A 26,925-nucleotide genomic window follows, 5' to 3' on the forward strand; every position below is an offset into this window, starting at 1 on the left:
GGTAGTGTTGTGAATTATATTCTTTTTGGGTTTATAATTAGAGGACGAACAGATGGCGAAGGCCTATTTTGAAGTGGTGTGGCCGTTAGAGTAGCCTCGGTCGCCCTGCTCTGATTCCAGCGAACTGGCCTTCCTGCGCACGCTCACCGGGGGGCTGTGCTCCTGGAGGTTTGCAGAAGGCAGCCTCGCACCCCAAACTTCTCTAACATTGGAGGCCAGGTAGGAATGAGAATCGACCCCCAAAAGCGATCTCTGTGTGTTTCTCAGGGTGAGGCCTCCGAGGGGAAGGGGGAGCTCCCATCAATCCTGTGTTGTAATTACAGTTTGTTTTCAAAAAGGTCTAAGATTCCACAGTGTAAAACAATGTCCGCGTTGTACTGGGGCACTTGCAGACCCCTCTCTGGGTTGCGCCCCCCTCACACAGGGCGCAGGAAGCTTCGGGATCTGTCGCCGTTGCCACACACTGCTGCTCCTTTGCAAAGTACTTCACCAAGAATTCAAATGCCAGATACTCCTTTTCTACTCTAAGCCTCCAAGAAGGCCAAGCTATGTTTGTGAAGATGAACCAGAATGGAAAGTGCAATGAGCAAAATTCTGTATTTTAGAAGAAATGACTGTTGATGAATCTTTATTTGAATACTATGAAAAGCCTTATTTCAGAGTATATTTTTAAAAATGAGAGCAAGCTATTTTTTATGTAGTAAGCCTATAGCTTAAAAGAGGAACTCTGTCTTTGATGTCATTTGGTGGATGAAAACATTCACGTTCAATAGAAAACCAGCATCTTTTTCATGCTCGTTTGAGATCAGTTCAGGCAACATACTGATATTCATTCAGATATAAATGCCATAGTCGCTTTGAAATGCAAATTGTTTTAAGAAAAATAGCATATGGTGGAGGTAAGTACCTTTTCAAATCAACTCTTACACTTTAGGGATATAAGTAAAGCTAAAATTATTCTTTGGGAAGAATCTGGCGCTTTTGACACTTGGAAGCTTGCGCTAATCAGGGCGGCCTGTAAGCACACACATATCCATATCAAGGAGATGGCTCGGAGACTCCGTGGATTAGCATGGTAATAGAGCCGCCCCCTGCTAATCAAGGCCAGCAGCCAGCTGATCCAGAGATGGGGTCTTGGAGGAAACACTCTTTCAGAGTTCAGAACGGGCCAGGTAGGCAACCGCATATTGCCTGGTAACATTTAGGGAAAAGATACTGAGACAAATAACAAACAGGTCTTTGCATGACTCCCTTGCTACGGAAGCAGCAGCTCCTACCCTGAAGGGCTGGGCCCCTCTTTGAGACTTCATGTTGGTGCCCCCTCCCTCCGTCTCCTCGCCCCACTCAGCTCTGTCTGTCACACTTGCTGACCTGACCTCTGCATCCAGACTCTTCAGATGACCCATTTTTAGCTTTCTGGGGGGTGAGCTAAGTTGTATCAATAGAACACACACAAAGAAAGTGCAAAATCCTAATAGCCAAGCGTGCAGGTGGCCCGTCCTCAGATCAGGAAGCAGCAGGTGGCCCCCAGCCCAGGAGACCCCGTGGGCCCTCTCCTGCCCCTGCCGTCTGTACACACACACGCCTGCGGGCAGTCACTCACTCCTAGGACCGGTCGCCTGTGGAGGGTGAACCATTGGGTGGGGTCAGGGCAGTGGGTGCTTGGGTTGGTCTTTTCCGCACGTCCTATGTGTGACGTGCGTCAGCATCTGTCCGTCCTTCCTGGTGTGTGGTAGTCCACCGTATGGGTGTGCTGCGGGGCGCCCGTGGTGGGGAGACAGCAGCCCTTTCTGGTTCGGGGCTCTTCCGAGGAACACCGCTGTGAGCATTCTCATACGGGCTTCCTGGCACAAGTGTTAGGCACGACTGTGTGACTTCTGTCTGGACTGATATGAAAGGAAAACAGAAACCTGGAGAGAGAGGCTCGTATCGGACTGTTGAGTGAACGCTTCACCTCAGGTGAGTCAGTCAGAGTTTGGGTTGTCCTGGGATAGGATGAGACCCCTCTTTCCATACTAGTCTAGAGAGGGGGTGCCTCCATTTCCAAAATCTAAAGTAAATCTGCAGTGTTCCATGAAGTGTCTCCTGAACCTTCCAGGCGCTGTTCTTCCTGCCCCTCAGACCTTCCTATGGCTCTTGTGTTCCTCAGCCTTGTGTTTTGGCCACATGTGGGCCCGTCCCATGGCTTCTGCTGGACGAGACGGTAGCCCCCCTAAGGGCACAGACTGTCTCCTTCACTGTGCCCAGCGTGCTGCGGGTCCACTGTAGGGAGACGGGGAGGGCCAGGAGGCCCGTGATCGAGGAGGTAGCGGGCCCGTGGAGGGTCCACTTCCACCCTATTAGCAAGCTAGCGAGCCAGCCTGCCAGTGTCCTAGCTGATGAGAGCCGGGTTTCAGGACAGATAGCAGGTCATTACTTGCCGCTGTGCCAGCGGGCAGAGTATCAGCCTTGTCGTGCACCTGTTCCCTGAGCGCCGGGGGAACCAGCACACACACTGGGCTGCATTACAGAAGAGGAATCCCGAGTTTAGGAAACCCCAGTCTTTTCTAATGGGACACACACAAGCCTGCCCGACCTGTGCCGTGGAAGGCACTGTTGTTACCCCAGACAGTACACAGATCTGCCCTCCTCTAGAGGAAGACATTCTCTCATGCAAGTCTGTTCACCATAGACATTCCGGAAAAGGCCATCCGGAACAAAAGGACGCCACGCATGCCATGAAGAAGCGTGAGATCCGTGCAGCAGTCCGCCGGCAACGGTGGGGTGGGGATTCTGGTGGGGCACAGGGAGTGGAGGTGGGGCTGAGGAGGAGGAAGAGCAGGAAGGAATAGAAGGTACCTCTACTCTCACCTTCCAGGAGGTCACAGCTCTGGTGCTCGGCCCTGGGGGGAGCAGGCGTCCCATTGCCTGCCTTCTAAGGCCTCTTGTTCTGTTGACCCCGGCTTAGAGCTTAGTGAGTTAGACTCAAGTGTTGGACCTTCCTCCTCGTCCCCGAGAGAGAGGACGTTCCAATCCAGCTTTTAGAATCTCTTCTCTCTAGGGAAAGACAGGCATGCCTACAAAGAAAGTGGTTTCCAGCCTTCTGCCGAGTTCTTCCCCAGTCAGATAGACCTCACGGCCCTATCTTGGTTCTCAGCCACACAAATGAAATTCTGCGGCAAGACGGACGTGTGTTCAGGATGGGCACCTGCTGGAGCCGTTCAACCCGACTGCCAGGAGAGGAGGACCCTCTGCTGGGCACAGCCACCCGGAGCTGCTCTGCACTTGAGGCTGACCCTGACTGCACTGAGAGTCGTGTTCAGGCCCCCCACCGTGTATCCCCCTGGTCTTGGCCTTCCGATCCTTGGCTGCCAGGAAATCAGATCAGTCGTGGGCTTCTTTCACAGACGACAACCCTGGATCCTCAGCCTTAACTAATAACTTGTTAACGTAAAATGAGTTACCACTCGTTGGAAGATGTAGGCCTAGAGAATTTTGAGAGAAAATCAAGTGATTTTCAGCTTAGCACGTCCTGTACCTGCTTTAGAGGTATTTTCTGAAGCCGTGAGCACAACTCAGTGCGGTCCCACGTAGGGCAGACGCTGGCTGGGTGCGTCCGGGTACAAGCTGGAAGCAGGGGCCGGTGTTGCTTGACCAGTGACAGTTCGTGACATTCATTCAGAAATAGAAGTGAAAGTATGCATTAGCCTCTGTTGGGTGGTGTGTGTGTGTGTGTGTGTGTGTGTGTGTGTGTGTGTAAAAACCGTCAGAAATTGACATAAAATACTGTAATTAGATATCAATCTGTAGTTATTTAAGATATTCAGGAAGCATTGGGGGGCGTTGGTTTCTTTGACCGCTGGATTCACTCAGAGCAAGTTGAAATGCCTCAGAGTAGGACCACTGGCCCACCACTGCTGGGGGTGGGGCTGGCTCAGCGGTGGGGTCACAGCTTGTGTGGATCTTCTCGTGGTCCTCTCTGTCCTCTTTCCATCTTTCTCTTTCCCCTACCATAAAAAGGTTAGCGGTGTCCTGAAGCCCCTATCTGCTGAAAATTCAAGTGATGAAAGTAGAAATGGCTTTGGGGCCCCAGGGGCTGGGGGTCTAGTCCCAAACGTGGCTCCGATTGTATGTGTGTGAGATGAGGATTCCCCCAGAGAAGAGCAGTCCCAGGGTCTGAAGGTGTGGGCACCAGGGCTGGCAGAAGTGGCACAGGGACCAGCATGGGCCCCGTGGGGCAAGGGGACGGGTGCCCCCAGCAAGCCTCAGGGACAGCAGCCCCAGGTGATCGCTCACGGAGGGAGCCTGGGAATACACACCCCACTTCACACCCTTCTCCCATGCCTGCTCCCCACTGGTTGAGCCCGAATGGGTACCCTCCTAGGGTGTGGCAGGCAAACACTAGTAGGGACATAGGCTGCAGGGGGAGACCCACACTGCGCTGCCCCATGGGAGCACCTCATCGCTCCCCCGATGCTGCCCTGCTGTGGGTCCGAGCTCCCTGTTGTAATCGGGATCTGCCGGAGGAGAAGCCAGGAAACAGCCTAAGGGGCCCTAACTGGAGGATGCCAGGAGGAGAATGCGGTTTGTCCCTCACTGCCACCCCCGCTGACCCTGTGTCTGAGCTGCCAGACGCCTGGCCCTCCTCCCCAGGCTGCCCTGCGGGTCGGCCCCCGAGCCGGTGTGGGAGTACCAGCCAGCACTGTCATTCAGGGTGCGTGTGTTTCCAGGATTTGCGGGCCTCAGTGTGCCTGAAAATCAGCACCTCCGTGCTAGGCTGGCTCAGAGCCTGCAGCTTGACAGGGGAGCCAAGAGCGGGGCTCATGACCTGCAGGCCTGCATGCTGCCCTCGGGCACTTTTGACATCGGGCGTCGGAGGTGGTGAGGAGCTCCGGCCGTCAGTATTGTTTCATGTTCGTAGTGATTTCTGGGTATCCGAGCTTTATCAGGTGCACTCAGAATTTCGTGTGAGGCTCTTCTGAAAAAGCAGGTGCTGGGGCGGGCCCTGGGAGTCTTCATTCCTAACGTGCTCTTGGGCTGTCTGCTGCCGTTGGTCTGAGAACCACTCAGGAGGACCTGTGTCCTTGCACACTTCAGTTCCTGAGGTGTCACTTTTGGCTTTTTTCTGGAATTGGGTAGGGCTGCCTGGGAATAGTTTCCCTTATGGCATTCAAAGTGTGCCCAATTCAGGTAACAGCATAAAATCGGTATCATTTTTTAAGGTAGTAATATATATTTTTGAAGTGAAGTCTCTTCTCTCCATGGATCGCTTGTTGCATGGCTCACATAGGCGTTTCAGTAGGTGATCCTGTGACTGTCCCGTGCCCATGGGATTACGGTCGGGTGGGTTTTGGGTAGCAGAGCCCCGTCCTACCTCTGACAGCTCACCAGGACCACTGGCGTGCTGTGGAAGATGTGCGTTCTCTCAAGCCCCAGCCCCAGGCCTTTGGAATCACACTACAAATATTTTGAAGCCTCTGGTTTTAAAAAGCTCCGTAGGTGATCCTGGTACTTGGCCAGATTTGGGAACTATGAATCTGGTCTGTGCACTTAAAGTCTTGTGCTATGAAAGGCTTCTATTAGAACAATTTGAACTTAATTGGTTCTAAACTAAAATAATCAGAGGAAAGTGTAGGAAAAACGGACCTGACCTCTCTGTAGGTCTGCGCCAGCAAACGAATTCACTCACAGAAGGTAGGGTGGGCCGAGCTCAAGAGGAAGGCACTGAATCTTGATTTTGAGTCTGGCATTGGTAGGACCAAGAAGTCATTCATTCTGACGTTGAGCAACTGTTGCATATCGTCCAGGACGCGATGGGATCGTTCCCGTCACCACCCTGTGTGCCGTGCAGTGGCGAAGACCGTAGATCCTCTGCTCGGCCCCTTCAAGGGGCCGAGTAAACTCACCCGGGTTAAGAGTATGCATGTTCTCCGATGTCTCATCCAGGAGCTTTGATTTATGTTGGTCATAAAGTGGAGCTTCCCCGTGAAAGTTGGCTGCCGTTTGTGGTCATTTTCCCTTCTGTTGATGTGTTGACACAGTCGGGACTCCTGTAGGGTCCATCTTGCTGGGACCAAGGCTTTTCTCAAAAGTGGGTCTTCCGTCTTCACCTCTGCCCCACCTAGAGACGGTGTCGCCTCGGCGTTCTTTGTTTAGGCTTGCGTTGTGTGGTTACGTTCCTTGGCAGTGTGTCAGCGGGTCCCTAGGATCTGCTGTCATCCTAGTTTTCCTCGTGAATATTTTTGTAGGATGCTTCCATCTTCCACATAGGCAGGACGCCAGCTGCTCTCGGTGCTGAGGTCCACCGTGTGCAAGCATGTGGGCGTCCAGACAAACTCGTGCTGGCTTCTGGGGTCTGCAGTCCGAGGTGGTGTTCACCTGACTTGTTTATTCCTAGGGAATGTCACTAGTGCGTCTGGGTCTCAGATGGCCAGCGGCGTCAGCCTGGGCTCCTTCGGCAGCCGGCCGGACGGCATGCAGCAGCGCTCCTACTCTGTCTCCAGTGCCGACCAGTGGAGTGAGGCTACGGTCATTGCAAACTCGGCCATCAGCAGTGGTAAGAGAGGGCTCAGCCCCCCGGACCCGCAGCCCCCTCGCGGTCCTTGGTGTGATCCAGGGGCCGGATGCGGCGCCCTGACCGTCGGCGCTCGCTCTGCGTGCTGGCCCCGTGCGGCAGCCACGTGAGCAGGGCGCGTGTCACGTTTCATCCGCGGAGCGTTGGGTCCTTGACAGAGCTTTCACTCGCATCCTCCCATGTGCTCCTGTTGGTCAGGGAGGAGCCGGTTGCCTGTCAGATTGGGGAAGTGAGGCTGCACGCCCACGTGTGACAGGTCCGATGGCAGGGAGGCGAGAAAGAACGCAGAGCCCGTGTTCCGGTCACGCTTTCCTGCGGGACTGCGCCCACCCTTCCCCCGGCGGTGCACATGTTCCGTTGTCGGGCTTCGGGTGTGTGTGTTTGCTCTTTCCATCAAAGGAAAACAGAATTCGTTCTCCTTACCAGTTTTCCAAAATTCCTGATGTACCCTCTAAATTTTGGAGAGTTCCCCGTCACCCCCTTTTTTCTGGCGCGCGTGGGCAGCTTCTTGGGAGACGCATGTGGACATCAGGCGCTGCCTCGATGTGTGTGCGGAATCGTGAACGACGTGCAGTCGAGGCTGCGCGGCTCTGCAGCAACGCAGTTTGCCTGTGGCGTTTTTTCTACGGCCTGTTCACCGGTACTTCACGGAATTCCCACTGTTGTATGTCATCTATCAGACAGGGTTTTAAAGTAATTTTAGCATAATTTGTTCTAATTAAAAGATTCAGCATCAGGTCTTCCCTGAAGACCCACCAGCTGCTACAGCAGGACGTTTGCTGTGGGTAAACACCATCCTTATCTCTGGCTGCTCCCATCCCTCCGGCAGACCCTGCCGAGTGAGGGCTTTCGGTAAGGGCAGCTCCAAACAGGGTGCCGAGGAGAAGCAGAGTCCAGAGAGGCAGCACCCAGGGGCGCCATGGCAGCGCAGGTCTGGAATGGCCCCCGTGCCCGGCATGCACCCACCTCAGGGGCCCGCTCCTCACCCACAGGAAGATGCTTGGGCAGCGGGTGTCCGCTTCCACCTCTCCAGGGCTTTCTGCCCGTTGTCTGAGATCCTGGCGATGCCCTGAGAACCCTAGGGCAGGGGGTTCCCACTCACTGAGACGAAGCACCCAGAGGTCGGTCCCTTGGAAGGTGACATCAGAGCGTTCACGGCTGTCGCCTGCCCTGGAAGGGCCTGTGCTCAGTCAGCACCCACACCCCCCGCCCGGTGGCCTTACGCTGGCCGCCTCCCCTGCACGAGCCTGTCTTGTCCGAGACATGGGTGTGCTTCCCTCCTTGTGTGGTTTAGGTGTGAGCACAGCACCTGGTCCGTGGCAGCCTCTGTAACTGAGTAACTGCTGCTGTCACCACAGTGACATACTGTTTTAGGAGGAGCAAGCAGTTGACATAATCACCGCATCATCGAGGACTTTGAATCGAGGTGCCTTTTCAGTCGGTATCACTAGCCAGCCGGGGTTATCTTGTCGCGGCCTTTCTGCGGAGCGGTTTCCAGAGCCCACTGTGCACACTGCCTTGGCCTCACCTTGTCAAGCAGGGACCTTCTAGAACTTTCCTCCTCCCGGTGCATTGTGGAGCTACCAGCACAGCCTGAGTAGAGCAACAGTGTTGGAGTTCTGCTCCGTATGTGCTATGGGAGTTGTATTTGTGGAGAAGAGGGGAATAAAAGAGCAAGTTCCTGAGAGATCATCACCCCCAATCTTTATGTCCCCTCTACTCAGAATATTTTATAGGGGCGCCTGGGTGGCTCCGTCAATTAAGCGTCCAACTCCTGATCTCAGCTCAGGTCTCCATCTCAGGCTCAGGAGTGCAGGCCCCGCACTGGGCTCCACACTGGGGGTGGAGCCTACTTTAAAAAAAAAAATAAAAAGATTTCATAGAAACGGCATGGGAAGTGGCATATTCATCTAAATCTGTTCTGTGCAAACCTTCCTTCTGCACGCTTACCTCTTTGTTAAAGACTCACTAGATAACCGTCCCCCACCGCGCGTCACAGCTCTTTGCATCCAGCTAGGCGGGTGTGTGATGGGGTCTCCACAGTGCCAAGGCTTGGGACTGCATCACTTCCGACTCTCGGTGTGGTTGGAGGTGGCATTCCACGGCAGGTGATCGCACTGCTCTCTACACACATGTTCATAAAGTTCCTGTGAGAGACTGTGCTCACCTGCATACGAATGCTGTTTTTATATTTACAAAGTGATTTCTCATCTATTCACACCCTCAAGTGTCCATTCTTCATTCATATAACACGCTTGGTAAAGACTAGTTAGGCTCCCTGATGCCACAGAGCCTGAACCCCAAACACGGGAGATGAGGTGCTCCAGTCTGGCCCCGTGTCAGCCCCATGCCGTGGGACATGGGTGGAGAACTTGTGGGAAAGCCCAGGCTGAGATTGTGCAGGTAGTTGAGGCATGGTCATCCATCAAGGAAGACTTCTCAGAGAGATTCACACTTGAGTGATGCTTACAGCGATGGATTTTTATTTTTTTATTTTTTTTATTTCTTTTAATTTTTTTGGTGCCAGACCACGAGAGGAAGGTGTTGTAAGCATTGAGGCAACCTGGACAAGGGCTCGGGGAGGACGGAAAGGGGAAATGCAACAGCCAGGAGCAGACGTGACGGGCTCGTGGGTGCGTGCGCAGCAGAATGGGTGCAGACAGGACGAGAAGAGGTCAGCATGGCAACATTAATTAGCATCTTAGTTTTAAGGCTTTGAGCTGGCATTCCTTAGATAGAGAAGAGCTGGGAAGACGGCAGAGGGCTGCACAGCAGGATTCCTGCAGTTTTCCACGCTCCTTCTTTATTCCTCTCTTCTCCAAGGGTTGATGGTATGTCACAGCCAACACACGGTTGAAAAGAGGAACAATGGTGGTAATAATGATGGGAGCTAATATTTATGGAGGACTTCATGTGGGTGACCGTATTTGATCGTCAGGGAGCAGATACTGATGTTAGCTGCATTTGACCAGTGGGGAGACGCTGGTACAGATCGTTTGTCCAAAGTCACCCTCCAGGAAGGGCCGGGATGCAAACCTGAGAACACATCAGTGCTTCTTGAGACGTGCTTCCCAGACCAGCAGCAGCAGCCGCTGCCCCTGGGAGCTGGTTATGGGTGCACATTCCTAGTCTCATCCCAGACCCACTGACTCTGAAACTCAGGGCTGGGCCCCAGCAACCTGTGTGTTAACAAGCCCTCCGAGGGACGGTGCTGCATGCTGACGTTTGAGAACCACCGCTCTGGCATCTGGCAGCCCCTGGGAGTTGGCTAGAAATGGAGCCACTCAAGCTCCACCAAGACTCGCTCCCTGGGAGCCACACGTTCCAGGGACCTGCGGCGCTCTGGTCCACCTGGGTGTTGTGAAGCCCTGTCCCCGCCTACGGCGAGGGTAACCTAGCTGCCTGCGCCTGAGCACCATCCCTGCCTTCCGTGGTCCATGAAGTCACCAGCCAGACCCAGAGCAATTTTTAATGAACATCAGGGCATCGGATCTGACAGGCGACTTCAAGAAAACACATTCGTGAATGGATTTCCAGACCTCAACTTGGGCATCAACATTCCCTGCCGTGTTGGAAAATAATCGCAAAAGAAACAAACGTGATTAAGAGCTTTCTGCCATGCTTTTTTTCTTTTCAAGTTGCAGTTGATACAAATCCCGCCCTCTTTTTTTTTTTTTTTAATCATTTTGTCCCTCACCACCCCCCCGGCCCCATATCTGGTTTGAATGTCAGAATCATAAAAGCTTACACTGTGCTAGCAGCAGGGACAGGGAGAAGCGAAGCCGCTTTTAAGAATCCAGATGCCCCTGAATTGGTGAATTTGCCTTCCCATTGTCATACAGTTTTATTAGAAAACATAATAACAACAACATCGGGACTCAGTTTTTCTCTGCCCCCTCGTCCACACTAAATTAAGACTTCGGCTCCGGAGAACTTTTGAAAGGCGTCCCCTCTCTATGCACAGGTACCCTGGGGGGTTTCTCTCTTTTAAGCAGCTGTGAGCAACTCCTAATTAGATAGATTACTCTGTAGTGTGCAAAACTACAAAACAGGAGGTTCTGGTTAAATTAAGGGGGGAGGAGGAGAAGAATCCATTCTGTGAAATGGAATGCCCCACTGCTTTATGACTATTACTGTTGTAAGGTTTTACATTAAGTACCTGAGGTTTAAAATTAAATGTCTAATATAATTTGGCGTTGCTAACATGAGACCCGCATCTGCCCTTAGAGGAAATCCAGACAGCTCAGTCCGGGGTTTCAAATTGCTGTCTGCTGGCTCGCGAGCAGCACGGCGGATTGGGTCCCTCTTCGGCTGAGCACCACATGCTGCTCGGCGTAATTTTTTAAATGCAGAAACATATTCATCTTCAGCTTTGGCATCGGAAGAGGCTGCTCCAGGAGTACATGAAAAATTAATTTTTTTACATTTTTCCTCACTCTCCTAAGTGTTTGACAGAAGTAATTTTTGCAGCAAGAGGGAATAAAAACTGGTGGCTGTAAATTCCTGTCCTGGAACCTCTTGTGTAGATTCTTTATGGACCCAGAATTGATCTACATGTCAGACCCTGTTGTGGTTTAAACTGTTTATCACCGTAATGGCAGCGATGAGCCTGTGAACGCCAACTTATAACCCTGGGTGAAAGAAATTGTTGTTTGCAGTCAATGAAGGGGCAGCTTAGCTTTATTGATAGATTCAGAACAATTATCTCTGTAACAACTATTGGCTGAGAATTTTCTTATTGGGAGCCTGTAATTTCTTTTTTTTTTTTTTTTTTTTGATTAATCATTTTCTCTATAGGTAATTTTCTGTAGAAGTGTTGGCCAAGAGTTTGCATTTCTGCTGGTACGGCAGGGGACCCCCGGGGGTCGTTTGTAGATACTTGGTTGTCATATCTTGCTCCAAGGCAAAATGCGTTGTTAGATGCATCACACCTGTGCCAAGGGCGCGAGTCGATGCCGCGGACCCCAGGCGTCTGGGTGCGTTCCTGAGCATATCAGCAAGCCAGGCAGGCCTGCTACACTGTCTCCCCGCCTGTGCCCTGTCTCCCCGCCTGTGCCGGCCTTGGACCCCGGGACTCAACTGCTGCTGTTGCCGCGGCAGCCCCACTCCCCTGACTCCTCGGCTCTCAGGTTGTTCTGATGGTTCCACCCCATCCCCCGACTGCTCCGTTCCAGCAGCTCATCTTTGCTGCCCTGGATGTCCATCACCGTGAACACTGCGTTGCTTCAGATGACTCTAAAGTATTTCTCTCCCGCCCTTCCTCAGCCTGCGTCCACCCCCAGCCAGCAGACAGCCTTGTCAGTGCCAAGTGCACACACCGCGCTCAGCTTTCCCCGTGAAGGTGCACGTGGATCTCCTTCCAACAGTTTAATCCTGTGTCTCCCCGCTGGAATCTACCAGAATCTGTTACTGGACCACTGATCCTGAATCTGAAGCCTTTGAGCTTTTTAAACTTTTAAATAGTTTTTCTCACTGTGAACATTTTTTTACGTGGCTGTTTTAATGATAGAGGCTAGACACACAATTTTCAGCCCTGCCGGTTGTGTCTCCCCCACTTCCCTCTGTTTTTCCCACCCCAAGGGGCTGGCCCGAGGATGGTCAGCAAGGGTGCCGGCACTGGGTGTGGGGATGCTTACACTCCAAGCTTTTTTTTTCCCCGTTGGATATTATGCTGACAATTTCGGCGTGCTGCCAGCAGGTGGTGGTAGTGTGACACAGCCGCTTGGACCAGGAGGCTTAATTTGTAGGAGGGTTTTTGTGAGGGAGGAAAGGAGAAGGTCAAGGTAGGGACAGCCTTTGTTGTCAGCGGCCTCTCTGTGTTGGGAGGTTGACATCTAATGTTCATTTTCTGAGAATCACTGTCGCTATTTGATAACTGAGGTTCAAAAAGGCTGAGAAACCTAAGACTCTTAATAATTAGCCAAAATTCAAACCTGGGTCTTTCTGATGCCAAAGCTTATGGTTTCCCCCTTTGCCGTTTTTTTTTTAAGGGGACGTGAATGCTTAATATTAAAACACTGTATCATAAAAATTGTTTATCTCTATAAAGCTTGCTTTTAAAGGAAATAACGTTTTCCCTTCTCTGGTTTCTCCTGAACTTTTCCCTTTATCATCAGTTCCTCCCCGATCCTGGCTGGCATTCAAAAACCATTCCCTGGGGTTTGTCATCAACCTTCAGCTTAGCGCAGTGTTAAAGGGCCCGTGGGCTCTCATCTCTCAAAGCTGGACACCCTGTCTCAGCGGCTGAGGTCTGCTCCCCTCACTGGGCCGGTCGGCCTAATTAAAGGGATGACCCCAGTTCCTTCTGTGCTCAGAGCCTGCTTTCCTTTCTCTGCATGTGGCCAAGGAGAAAGCAGAAGCTTCCTAGGGTAACTGGCCACAGGGGGGAAAAGGTGTATTTTTTTTTCCCCTCTCAATCAAAACGTTGTTACTTTGTACTTTATCTCCTTAGTTCCTTCCTGCTAGCTATTTCTAGCAGCGGGTGCTGACCAGAGAAAACACTGCCCCCAATATCAGAACAGGGAGCTGTGGATTCCATGCTTGAAGAACAGCAGCTCTCATTTTGCCTAGCAGAAGTCTGGAAATCATTTCAAACGGATGGCAGAGAGGGATACTGTTGCCATTTGCTGTAATAGGTACCGAGTCTCTTAGCTCTCTCTGGCCCTCAGTATCTTCTTCTGGACCGCTGGTTCTCAATCAGGGGTCATTTTATCCCGTCTTCCTAGGCCCCAGGGACATTTGGCTATGTCTGGAGACATTTGGGGTTTTCACAGCTAAGGGGCAGAGAGGTGTGCTGCTGATTTAATAGCAGAGAGGCTGCTAAATTCAGAGCCACAGGACACCCCCCACCCCAAAAAGTGATCCCACCCAAAATGTCAGTAGTGCCAAGGCTGACAAAGCCTGATCTCGGCAGTGACAACTTCAGGTCTCTGGTCCCTTCTTCCAGCCACCGGCACTGTCCTCTCTCATGAATTAAATAATCCTTCCTGGAGAGAAGGAACCCTGTCTATTTTCTTCCTGGAGGGAATTCCTGCAGCCAATCCCAGGTAATGTCTCGTCCCTGAGAAACTTTGGGCTTCGGCTCAGACCTGCCCGCCCAGGCAGAAGCCAGAGACTAGTCACTTCCACTCCGTCTTGCTGCCCTCACCAGCTCTGATGTTCCCTGGCATCCAGCAGACACTCACCGCTTGCCGGGCACAAGGGCCCCACAAGATGAGGACCTGGAACGATCCCCACCCAGCCAGGCAGGGCTGGACTGTGTCTCATGTACTGCACTGCCCCCCTCACCGCCGAGAGCACCATGTGGGGGAGGGAGGGCCCTGGCCATTGGCAGGCCTGTCTGCTGCCTGCGGTGAGGATGCGTGGACCTCATGGGCAGGCGTCATGTTGGTTCCCTCCAGACTGAGAGGCCACAGAGTGAAACGGAGAGCTGATAGCATGAATTCCAGAGTGCAACGGGATGTCCAGCTTCGGTGGGGCTCACCCACGTAGCTGTGCCCTGAGAGAATGGGAGGCCTCAGACCACCTCCTGTGCTCACCTCCCCCCAAACCACACTGGGCCTGCTGGGTTCTGTTGTGGGGCCAGCTTTCCAGTAGCCCATATCAGACAGAGAGGGACTGAGGAACTGGTAGGGTGGGAGGACTCCCTGGCATGGGGGTTCTCAAACCTTGCTGCACATCTTAGGCTTGAGGATGATTTTTGGAAACCCCAGTTCCTAGGGCTGAGGGCTGGTGACGTTCCTCTGGCCAGGGGTGAATCTGAGCACCAGAATGTTCCCCAGGGGTTCCTAACGTGCATCTGAGGGTGGGATCCGCCCTTCGAGGTGGGAGTGAACAATGCATGTGAACCATGGCCATGATGAGAAACGTGAGCCTTATTCTGTAGACAAGCCTGTTGAGCTAGGGACAGTGACTCCACGTTGCAGGAAGGATTTTTGTGACAGTTTTGACACAAAAGTAGCATCAGGTGGCATAACACAGCATAATACTTGGAAATGATCGTTTCCAACTTTCTCTTCTCATGTCTTTCACTTTCTTACTCACCTGATGACCCTGTTTTCCTTTTACAAGGAAATAGGGGAAGGTGCTCGCTTACTCCTACGCCCAGACCCACCCAGCTACACCCTCGGCTGCTCCGCTCCCCGCTTGCACGAGGGACAAGCTGTCCCTGCCCTTGGCTGGTGTCCTCTCTTCCACCTCTGGACCCACCAGCTCTCCATGTCCAAAGGACTCTGCTCCTGTGTTCATCCTGTCTCCTTCCTGTGCGCCCAGGCTCCCCCTAGTTGCCAGATCCTGCCTGGGAGTGCACTCGCCCTGTCCTCTCTCCTGGCACCAGCCACGGCCCTCAGCAGCTCCTGGGCCTGCGTCCACTGTGCTTTTGAGTACACCTGCGCAGGACAGCCATCTGTACTCCCCGGCCACTTCCTCTCTGACCCATCCCCATCATCCTCCATCCCAGCTCTCCTGGAACACTGCTCTCATCCGTGGCCAGACCCTCCCTCTGCCAACCCTGGGGCACTCCATGGTTCCCTTCATAATCTCCTTGCTGGACACTCTTCTCTTGACTTCTCCCGTGAACATTCTCTGTGTCTTCCTGCTGTTTTCTTGGCTATTTCTCGGAATCATCATCTTCTCCTTCAGACCTCAGATCCTTGATGTTGCTCTGGACACAGTCTTCTCTCCTCAGTGCACGCCCCCTGTCCCCCGGAGTGGGCCTAGCTATCTGTCTAAACACAGAGGACGCCCAAGTTCATACACCCCGGGGACCACGCTCTCCTCCATTGAACACGTGTAACCAGCCACCTTCTCGAAGGGCTGTTGACCAGCTCACACTTAGCATTTCCAAAGGGGACTCCAGATTTCAGTCTGCCATCCACTGTCTCATCCTCCTGGGAGCTCAGGCCACACAGTCTCTCGTACCCTCACCTTGCTGCATCAGCTCACACGGCTGGTTCTCTGCGCTCTTCCTGAGTGTGCACCCGGCCGCCCACTGACCTGCCTCTCCTCTGCCCGCGGCTCTGCCTTGTCGACCCTGTTTCCTCTCCTGCCATGTGTTTTTGCTTCCCTGAGGTTGGCCAGACTCACCCTCTAAAAAAACAAACATGAATCAGATTGCCACGCCCCTCACATGACACTGCAGTGGCTTCCCCCTGCACAGGGCCTGTGTTGCTGATGTTTTATTTCTGGCTGACAAGGCCCCAGCTGGTCTGGCCCCTCATGTTTCTTTATCCCATGTCCCACCTGCCTCTCCCATCTCCCTGTCCTTGGCTCCTGCCCGCTGCTCTGCTCAGAGCTGGGTGAGCCCCCGCATGTCCTCGTCACCCCAGACGGCTCCGCTGCTTACCCCTCAAGCCCTGCCCAGACTTCTTCTCTTGGCTTTCTTGAGACCTAGCTTACAGTGTGCACCTGCTTGTTTGTCTCCTGCCCAATCAAAAGCTGTCTCCCTGCCCCTGCCACTTTCTAACCAGTCACCGTGTTAAATTGTGTGAAGTCATCCCGTCTCGTTTTCTCGTTTGTCTTCTCTTGCAAGAAAGAAACTCCACAAGGAGAGAGTCTTCATAGTCTTACTGTCTCCATCCTGCAGTACCAGGGGCCACGCCCTGCACGCTGTCCCAGTGTTTTCTCCCCAAACTGCTGGTCTCACTCATGATCCGTGAATGAGCACATGCAGACAGGCACCGGAACACCCCCAGGGAAAAACAGCCCTACGCGACAGGACAGCATGGTGGGCTTGCAGGAGGGCCAAGGCCTCTGCCCATCCCATGTGATAAAATTCATTGAGTATTTAAGATTTCTCTTCTTAAACAAAATGCTTAGCATGGTGTTCTGGAAACTGTTTGCTAACAGAGCTGGTGCCCCTCACCTAGGACAGAGTACGTTGACCAAGACGTACACAGGTGCCAATAGAGATCATTCAGAGTGGACCATTGGAAGCCCGTTGTGCACGTTCTTACAATTAGTTACCAGTTAGAGCTTACAACTGAGTTTCCTCCTTCAGTTATTTCAACCCATTTCAGAATCACAAGCAAAATCAGTGCTGAATTAAGGAGGGATAATCTAGATTAGGTGTGCTTCACAGCAATTATTTAATTTTCTGTTTGACTTCATGTATTTCACAAATATTTATTGACCACTTACTTTGTACTGGCTGCTTCCCTGGCCCGGGTGGGAGATCAGGGATCCACATAGAATTCCTGGTCTGTGGAGGGGAAGGGAAAAAAGACGGGTAATCAATGAGTGAACATATTGAAATATGCTTTGTCAAGTGGTGAGAATAGATTGAGGGTAAGGGGTGACTAAGACATGCATGTTTGGGTTCTGAAATCAGGTCGGGCACAAATGTGTAAATTACTATTTTTCCAATGGAACCTATGAAAGCAAATTATGCATTCATTCATTCAGCAAATACGCAGTAAGCATTTTCCCACACGGGGCAGTGCCCCATGTGTATTTGGAAGTGGTCCCAAGGAAGACAGATTCATTCATTGGACCTTAAATGTTGGAAAGAACCAGTAGGCTGGAGGGGGTGTGCACCCGGTGCGGAGGGAGGAATGTGTGCAAAGGCCGAGGAGGTGCACAGCGTCAGGGAGCGCCGTGGGATGACCAAGGGGAAGAGCGGGGTGGGGGGCGGTTTGCGGCATCGAGGTTGGAAGGAGAGTTCAAGTTAGATCATGAAGGATAAGAGCAAGGGTCCTAAAAGGTTTGGGATTGACCCTGGGCAGTTGGGCGCCCTTATGGTTTTCAGGAGGAGGGTGATGTGACTTGACAAGCTGCCTCTCGACAGCTCATGTATAGAGAGGTGGGGCAGAGGTGTGCTCAGACAGGGGACACCCAAGTCCAGACAGGCTGTGATTCTCCAGGAAGTCGAGACGTCTCTGCTGGAATTGACACTGAGACTTGGCGTTTCTCATCCCCTGGGTATTTTTAGTAACATCATTTCACATTGGCCTGAACACAACAATGTGTTGTTAAAATTTTAAAGCTTCCTAAAATATGGAAGTCTAAAATTTTGTGAAATTATTTAGTGTTTTATTATTTTTGTTTATTGGTCCATGCAGTTTTAGTTGCCAACTTTCAATTTTAAGTGTATTTTTTAAAAAAATATAGAAAGCATCATTTACTACCCCAATGTCCAATCACATATAGATAGAGCAGTATAAAAAGATTTGTCAAATATATATGCTGACACTCCGACTAGAAAGAAAGCTTTCAGCGTTCTTTTGTGTTTGCCACGTTAAAACATCTTATTTTGTAACACTGTATGTTTTTAAACAGTCTAAGACTATTTCTCATGGTTTTATATCACCCTTGAGCCAGGAAAATGTTCATTTTATATTTCTGTGTTTTGCTCAGGTTCTCAGCCTATGAATCAAGTAGCTTGAGAAACTTCAGTGATACTATCTTCCTGGTGACTTTGTTCATTATCAGAATAAAACTTGGTCAGATCTTTTTCAGTGTCTTCCGTGCTCCCTACTATAGAATTTATAAGTACATGCAAGAATGGAAAGACCTAAAGGGCTTAAATTATTTCAGGTGCCAAAAAGAAAGAAAGGAGTGGAAGTATGAGTGGGGAAGGAGTTGTTATAAAAATAAAAGTAATTGTGAGTTGGTTAGAGGGAGATGAATCAGGTGGGTTGAGTGGGTGGATGGATGGACGGACAGACGGACGGACTGGTGAGCAGATGGGTGAGTGGATGGATGAGATAGTAGGTAGATAGGGAGATAGATGATAGATAGATAGATTATAGATAGATAGATAGATAGATAGATAGATAGATAGATAGATAGATAGAGCGAGCAGTTGGGGAGAAGGATGAGATGGGCAGGTAGTAAGTAGGGTGATAGATGGTAGGTAGATAGATGATAGATACAGGTGACAGCTGTGTAGTGGTCGATCAGTGCCATCCTCAAACCTTCTGTATTTCCTCCGTTAGCTTTTGTATATTGCTTTGGTTTTGCATTCTTAAACTTCTTTCAATGAATATATATCTTTTGTTACATCTTTGCTTTATTATCTGACAGAAAAGATTATTAACAGAAAGTGATATTAATATTAATTATACAATGATACTAAAAATTTTATGTCGTGAGGAAACAGATGGTTATTTTAAATGACTTAAAATTTTATTCTTTTATATGAAGAAACATTTTAAACATATGTGGTTATAAATGCTATTTTAATTGCTACATTATTTCTGCAGTGGGGTTTTTAAAATCTTACTGCAGTTGCAGGGAAATGTTTCTATGTATATTGCAGAGTTTCTTAAAATGTATACTTATTTACAGGAAAACAATTGTAAGTATATTTGAGATCCAGTGTGGGGGCACGCATTGTCGATGAACGTGGTATGCGTTTCCCCCACCCTGGCTTGCCATCTGGGAGTTCTGCTCTCCCGTGCTAGCTGGTCTGCAGGAGCTCACAGCCTTGCCAGTTTTCAGATGGGCACCTTCTTTCTCAGAGTGTTTGTAAATAAGTAGTCCCCAGCTGGACTCAAATCATAGCTGAAATAAGCATTACTACTTAAGAAATATTTTCTGTGTATAGCGTAATAAGAAATAGAATTACCTAATGTACTTCAGAAGGTCGAGCTCATTTTTCCAAGACCAGAAACTCAGCTTTCAACCAGCTGTTGATTCTCATTTCATATCCAGCTTTGCATTAGTGCAAAAAGTCAAATAAGCATCTCTGCTCTCCAGAACAACGCCTCAGAAACCTTGCAGCTGCTTTCGTTTGACATCAGAATGTCCGGGAAAGCCTGTGCCCAGAAACACTACTGCAGCGTCCCCACGCGAGATGCCTTTACGGTGGGGGGACAGAGGGAAATTGAAGTCTGGGGGCACGTCAGCCCCTATCAATCAGAAGGCAGTGGCAGCACCTGCCAGACACACGGGTCAGGCCCCCAGATGAGATTTATACGGCAACAGCATCCTTCCAGACCACGCATTCTAGAAAAATCATCATCATATGATACCATCTAAAGCAGTCAAGGTGTGGGTTATTACCTGAGCCAGCACCTGGTTTTTATACATGACTTTCTTCTGGGGGCGCTGGCAAACTCTAAACCACAGTGTTAGCAACCAGATCACGTTAATACCAGTCCCTGGACAAGTAATTGTTTTAAAAAAATTATTCCATTCGACATTGCTTTTTTTCCTTAAAATTGTGTTACTGATAGTCTGTTTCTCATTTAAAAGATTCTTTGATTTCTAGACACATGGATAATAGATGCACTAGTATGAAAGTGCTACCAGTAAATGGATGTGATGTCTGTCCTGTGGCTAGAACACAGTATCGCCCTGGTGTCGGTTACGCCCCTGTTACCCCATTCTGGTAAGCCTGCTGCCTTCCCTCTGGCATGTGGCTAACTACCATTTCCCTTCGTTGACTTTTACAATAATAACTTTGTATTTTTCCCTAATTATAAAACATGGTAGTTTAGAAAAATTGAAAATGCAGAGAAGTTTTTTGCTTTAAAAACAAACTCTCTACACCAGGTTTTCAATTTTGGGGGGGGGTATACACCCTTCCAGTTGTGTCTGTATTCTTATTTATTTCCAAAGTTGGATTATATCATAACTGACTTTAACTATAAATACATTAACTTTCCACTCTGTCTAAAAACAGTTCGGAAATTGGAAACAACCTCTATGACCAGCAGTAGGGGACTGGTTAAATAAATCACGGTAAGCCCCTGCAAGGGGATGTTACGCAGCCATGAAAATGTCGCTGTCTCTAGACAGACATTCCTAGCTGTCCTTGTCCTATGGAGGGGCTTGAGCCTTGCTTTCCTACAGCCCACCCCATCTGTGCCCCTCCCACTCCAGCACCTTTTCACCTGCTGGGCTGGGAGACCTCTCCCGTTGTGCATGTGGCCTCCCTGCCTTCCTGTCCCAGCAGAGACTATCTTATCCATGAGGCCTTGGTGACCCCCACCTAAAAGTGCCCCCACCCTTCTTCCCTGCCTTACTTTCTCTGTACCCCCAATCACCTTTGTGATTTCCTCCTTTACCTCCCTTTAATTTGTTACCTTCCACCACCAGAATGTGAGGGGGAGGACTCTGCCAAGTTCATGGCTCTGTCGTTGGCCTAGAACAGCGTCTGCCGCCTAGGTCAGTATCCGCTCAGTGAACATTCATTCAGGTTTTTTGTAATGGGATGAACAGCTGAATGTTGTTATTTGCACGTGGTGGCCCTAGATTGTGTGCTTTTTTTATATCGCGTGTTGAATTTTACTGTTCAGCTCTGTGAGGTGGTACTTTATCCTCATTTTTAAATGAGAAAACAGAGCCTTAGAGAGTTTGAATAATTTGCCCAGGGTCACACAGCTGGCAGGGGTTATGTGTGATGCAGGTGTGACACACAGGTGGAAACCCGGCGCTGGGGGTGGAGGCAGGCTGGGGGCGGAGCCAGGCTGGGGGCGGAGCCGGGCTCCCCGCCTGGGCCCCGCCTGCGTGCCTATGTGTAAAAACCGCCTGAATGGAAATTTCGAGTACAGACTTCTCCAGAATCGTACATGCTTTTCCCTGTTCTCTTTTCATCTTTCAGCAATAAATACATATTATTTATGGAAAAATGTGTTAAATAAAGTTATTTCAAATATCAATACTGTAGTTAGAAGACACAAAGAGGTTAACATTTGCAAATTTCCACTTGTCAGTAGATATGCAATTTGAAACCTTAATTTATGCAAAAACCAAAAGCAGTGCGTCTTTCTTTGTGGTAATAGAAAGTGGTCCTTGCCTGGCTATGGAGGGGAGAAGAGCTGGGGGTGGACGTTTGGGGCCCCCCGGGGGGCAGCCGTGGGAGATCGGGGACACCTGAGTCCCCACCCCCATTCTGCCACTTGCCACACAGTAAGGAAGATTAGAGATATGGAAGGACCCAACTGCATACAGAGCAACAGGGTCAAACCGTGGTGATGCTGTGCAGAGCCCGCCCCGTCTCCTGGAGGGCAGACTTCATTCCAACAGTAAGCAGAATTGTTCGCAAGCATGAACTGGCTACAGTAGGATGCGTCTCCGCTTAGAGTTTAATTATATTGACCAAATTACAGGGTTTCGTAGTCCGTGAATATTCTCGTCTGTCCAGACAGGGAGCAAGGTTCTGAATCCTGCTCTTGCCGGCCCGTCCTCTCCCAGCCACGAAGCACGCCTTGAACAAGTATGCCTGTTTCTGAGAAGTACCAGACCAAAGTCAGATGGAAACAGACCCCTACTTCCGTGTGTGATCTCGTTTTTAATTTCTTCCTGCAAATGTGTATTGAAGTTGGATTCGTAAGAATCGTAGCTGTAACACTTCACAAGAGGGCCGTGCTTTCCCAGAGGAGCTAGAAAATACTGTGAAAGTCCTAATTATGCCTCATCTCAGCCCGTTCTTCTGCATGCTGTCTCCATGTCATCATTTTGTTCTTTCTTCACAATTGAGCAGATCCGCTTAAATCCCCCGTGTAGCCAAGGGTATCTAGATTTGCTACTTTGAGCATGCCTAGTGAATTCCATTTTTGTGCCCATTTTGCATGAAGCTTGTACGTGCATGCTATCTTCACTAATACCAGCATCTCCCTTTTTCTGTTTCCTACTCAGCCTCATGAAATAAGAGCAAAATCTCTGTAGTTGCCCTAGCTGCATGCACAGCACCCAAGAACCGAGCTGCCCCGGCCGAGCTGCCCCTCCCGGCCCGTGGGGTGTCCTCGTCCCTCGGACAGTTGCACCTCCAAAGGTCAGGGTCTCGGGTCGAGCCGAATGATAAGGTGTTCTCGAAAGAGGGAGACAGCTTCCCCTGTGAAGAAGTGTCCCTGGGTCTAGAATGAGAAAATGACCTTGAATTTCACAGAAGAAAATACATACATCCATCTTTTCCTTTTGGCCAGAGCCAGGGAATCAGAGAGGGACCTGAAGTAGCAATGGGACCGTTCCTGAGAGCCCTTGGCCGCGGGAGTGGAGAGGGAGGTGTTTACTGGTAAAAACCAGTTGAGGCCGGAGTTGGAGACTGTGGGAATGGGGTGAGTGCTGGGGTCTGCATACACGAGGAGTGAGGGACGCTTTCCGTCTCACGCCCAGACGACCTGGAAGGCCCCGCTTCCTGGGGGCCACTCAGAGTCTCCCTCACCCCGTGAGCCATAGAATCCCAAAGACTGGAGACAGCCAGGCCCGGCCGCTGCCGGATGGCTGGCCATCCCAGGGTGTGTGGGCAGGGATGACTGGCAGGAGTGTATTCAGGAGAAAATTGTGGATCGTCAGGAACCTTCTGCAGAAGTGGGGGGAGAAGAGGAAAAGAAATATATTCCTGAGGGAAGGGGCGGGCAGAGCTGCGGAGGCAGGGAGGAGGCCCACATCCTGGTTGGGGAGGCTGGTGGGTAGTTGCTTCTTTTAACCTCACCCCAGGGGATAAAAGGCAGCAGTAGGGAAGAATGGGAATGAGCGATTCTTTGATGAATAGCAAGCGGCAGATTCCACTTCTCGTGCTGGGGCTGCTGCACCCTCCACTGACCCTTCCGTCAGCCACAGGGGGCTGGGCTTCTTCTTAAGGAAAAAGAAAAATGTCAGTTATTATGTTTGGGAACACAATCTTATCTCTCATTTTATTTTACAGCAATTTCCCCAAAGATCAACCATAGTGTCCGATTGAACCATATTGACAAAATTTTTAGCCATGATAAAGAAAATGCTTTAAACTCAAAGCAGATCCCACTCAAAATCTCCAAACACTTTATTTTATTGTGTTGCATTTTATTTTATTTTTGCCAGGACAAAGCCCAAGTTCTAAGACAGTGCTGGAAGTAATATGATAAAACTGTGGTAGTAGCAGTGAGGTCTGTTCTTTTCTTTAAAAGAATGTTCTAGAATTAATGCTGAATTAACTGCTTTTTGTCAGAAGCAAGTTTAATCTTAGTTTTTACACACCATCATTAATTTTAGAGATGACAATGATTTGTCATTTTTGTGGCAAAGACAAAATAAGAGCCACTCACTTGACCAATATTATTATCTACTGAAAAAGGCTGTACTTTAAACTGCGCTTCAGAAATGAAATGATCTTTGGGCTGCAGTTCTGAACATGTTATCTTTATCCATGGGGTTATTGGTGGAGACAGTTATCCTGAGCATAAAATTTGACAGATTTTCAGTCAGGTTAAAATTATCTGTCATGTTACAAACTTTTCCTGTACTTAGCAGTCCGGGCGGGATTCTTGATTTGAGATTGACACAAGGTTGTCATGAGATCCAGCCGCAAGGAACACAGAAATTGAGGGCAGGTTTTCAGAGGGGCTCTCCCATTTTCAGGAAGCCTCTTACGTGCCCAAATCTTAATTGTCCTAATCGTTAGATTTCCTTTGAGCTTTGTTCTTTGGAAAGGATCGCAGAGTGGAATTAAGATGGGGGTACCCATGGGCGTCTCAGGTCATGATCTCAGGGTCATGGAATCGAGCCCCACTTCGGGTTCCAGACAAAGTGCAGAGTCCGCTTGAGGTTCTTTCCCCTCCCTCCCCCTCTGCTCCTCCCCCTGCTCGTGCGTGTGTGTGCTCTCTCTCTTGCAAATAAGTAAATAAAATCTTAAAAAAAAAAAAAAGATTGAGGTGCCCATGTGTTAATACTTATGGTGGGAAACAGGCATAAACTGGCATTGTCCCAGGCAAAGCAGGATGAATGTCACCTTAGTTGAGCTTGGGGGAGCCTTGGCTTCTCACGGGTGGCACCCACGGGAATCGCTCATTTTATGCTAGCACAAAATCCACAATAGCCTCTTACGTTGCACGATCAGAATCTTGGCCTTAAGATGCGTCACACCACGCCATCCCGCTGCCCCTTCGCAGACTGGGCTGTGCTTGCACCCCTAGAACTTAGAGTTTGCCAAATGTGGGAAGCCAGGAGGCTCCTTCGCCATGAGGAGGAACCTTCACTACAGATTCTGGCTGGAAACCAAGCAGCCCACTCTGATCTCGTTGGCCGTGTGCACCTGCTACCTATTTGTGACCCGGTAAATATTTTAAATATAGTGTTTTAATAGTGTGTCAAAAGTAAGAAGTCATTAACCTGCTCTTCTCATTAATGTCACACCAGATTGACTCCAGTGCTCAATGAACGGATGACCTTACTGTCTCAACTTCCTTATTCAAATGAGCGTGCTGCGGCTGCTCACCTGCCACTAGTTAGAGACATGAGTGGGTTGATAATATCTAGTTTGCAGGCAGAGGAGTTAGAGGTCAACCCCAGCCTTGGAATCTACATAAAATTTGTAGCACAGCCATTAGTCATCAGCAGCAGGTTAGCAAAATTCTGAAACAGCAGGAAAGAGAAATATTCTCTTTTCAGTGGTTGTTAAAGGGGTCCTTTCACACTTAAAAAAAAAAAAAATCATGGGACAAATCTTCACATTGAAATATGGGGACGGGAGTTTCTATATTTTTCCCAAAAATGTTTGTTAGCAGGTTACTCAGATACAGAACAGGTACCCAAGGCAGCACGCATCTTGGTACCTGCAGCATCACACACATCGGTCTGTAGCTGTTCGGGATTACAGTTGGATTAGTCTGTGAGGGCGTTGCACTGTTAATTGTTTCTGTGTTGTAAACCCGTCCTATCTTTCTGTTTTATTCACTGCTCTTTCCCCAGGGCCTGGAATAGTTCGCCCCGCAAAGCAGGCACTGGGTCGTTATTGTCGAGTCCGGAAGGGTCTGGTGCCTGCACACACACGTACACACGCTCCCTGAGTGTATCGTCAAGGTCGTGCCCCCTGAGTGCTGGGCTTCGTCACCTGTGGTCCTGGAGGGCTGCAGGTCGCCCTCCATCAGCTCCAGGCTTTTGTGCCTGGATTACTCATGGAACCCGACCGTTCAGAGTTCCTGCATGGGCCGAGGGGCTCAGGGAGCAAGGGAGTCCCACTCAGTAACCTCAAGCCCACTGACTGGAGCTATTGTTACGGACCAGGTGTGGCGGAAGGGAATGAAATTTCGGAGGCTGGCAGGGACTCTCTTTCAAGTGGCGGGGCCTTCTGTTTGAGGCACCTGATACCAGGGAGCTCTCTCTCTCGCTCCCCTGATGGGGCCTGCCGCCCACCAGCAATAAAGGCTTGGGAAGCTCAAGGGTCCCTTTTCATAAGCAAATTGCCTGTCCCACGGCTTAGGAGAGAGTAGTGAAATAACACAGAACAAGAAGTTTTTCAAGTATTATTTTTAATGACGAGACATTGTTTTTCTGACTTTGCAAATTAGCATTTGATTTCATTCAAAATGAAAATAACCACCATTGACTTGAAACATAATAAAATGTTACATGGGATGCCTGAGGGAAATTGAGATCTTTTTAAAAAGATATAATTTATCATCTTTGTGTGGTAATAATTTATTCTGCAAAGTGCTCAGAACTGTGAGGATATTTAATACAGATCTTTCAGCTGGCATTTAAGTAATATTTAAAGTCTCCGGGTCTTAAACGTACAATTGTAGATACACTGGATTTTTGTTCCCTCTGGCATTGAAAAAAGAAAAAAAACTTGTGTTTATGTTCTTTGTGCTGCCAGTTAAGTCTTGGAACCTTCTTGTTTTCAAGGACTTTTTTACTGAGCACCTACTTTTGCCGGTTGGTTCCTTCTGGCTACCAGGCACACACAAAGAAGTTAAAACACGAGAGGGACTTTACCACGTACAAGAAACACACACAAATGAAATCACAGCACTGGGAAGGAAGGCGGTGCTAGGAGCCCTGTGTTGAGACGGAGCGGGAAGCGGGGCCGGGAGATCACAGTGAAGGTTGTCTGGCGCTCGCGCTCCCACCGCTGAGGAACCCTCGAGCGGCCTGTCAACAGCACTGTGGTCTGTCTAGCTATGGTCATGGCATATCTCAAAGTCAATCTCCCAGGATCCTTTCTAATAGTTACCAGACTTTCCCCCTATGTTTCTAATGTTTTGGTATCAGTCGTATGTGGTTTTCTGTCGAGAGTCCTCAGTTTCGACTTACTGGATGATTATTGTTTTAGAAAACCTGACTGCCCTTTGTGGCCGTGTGTGCGTGGTTTTCAGGATCTGCATGCGGCCCTCTGTGCCTCATGTCTGTCCGTAGCACGCACCGTCCTTCCTCCGCTGCTGTGAATGCATGTGTGTTCTGTGTGTGTCTGGTGGTCACATTTTTGCACTAGAATGTAAGCCATTTAGGGCAGGAGCTGTGTTCTGTGTGCTTGTGTTGTTCCAACTCCAGAAGAGAGCTGGATGCTGGTGAGCGGTTCTGCCTGTCTGTCCGTTTGTCTGGCAGCTGGCCTACCACCACACTGAGCGCACGGCCGAAGCAGTGTGTGGTCTGTGTCCTTGCGGATGGGGTGGGGTGTGAGAGGACGGGGGGTCAGGACGGCCCAAGGCCACTGGCCTGAGTGGCAGGAG

The 26,925-nt window shown here is 49.9% G+C and overlaps 1 protein-coding gene across 11 annotated transcripts in view; it reads left to right on the plus strand.

The window, feature by feature from the left end:
* AGAP1 (ArfGAP with GTPase domain, ankyrin repeat and PH domain 1) overlaps positions 1-26,925 on the plus strand; it is a 546,965-nt gene that overhangs the window by 376,339 nt on the left and 143,701 nt on the right. For 8 of the 11 annotated variants that reach the window (XM_034655451.1, XM_034655453.1, XM_034655457.1 and 5 more), the window contains one exon: positions 6,377-6,535. The exons of the other annotated variants lie outside the window; for them this stretch is intronic. In XM_034655451.1, the coding sequence (XP_034511342.1) occupies positions 6,377-6,535 (159 nt within the window). The remainder of the gene's footprint in view (positions 1-6,376; positions 6,536-26,925) is intronic. 11 annotated transcript variants of the gene reach the window in all.

The sequence above is a fragment of the Ailuropoda melanoleuca genome, chromosome 2 (assembly GCF_002007445.2).
Source record: "Ailuropoda melanoleuca isolate Jingjing chromosome 2, ASM200744v2, whole genome shotgun sequence".
Classification (NCBI taxonomy): domain Eukaryota; kingdom Metazoa; phylum Chordata; class Mammalia; order Carnivora; family Ursidae; genus Ailuropoda; species Ailuropoda melanoleuca.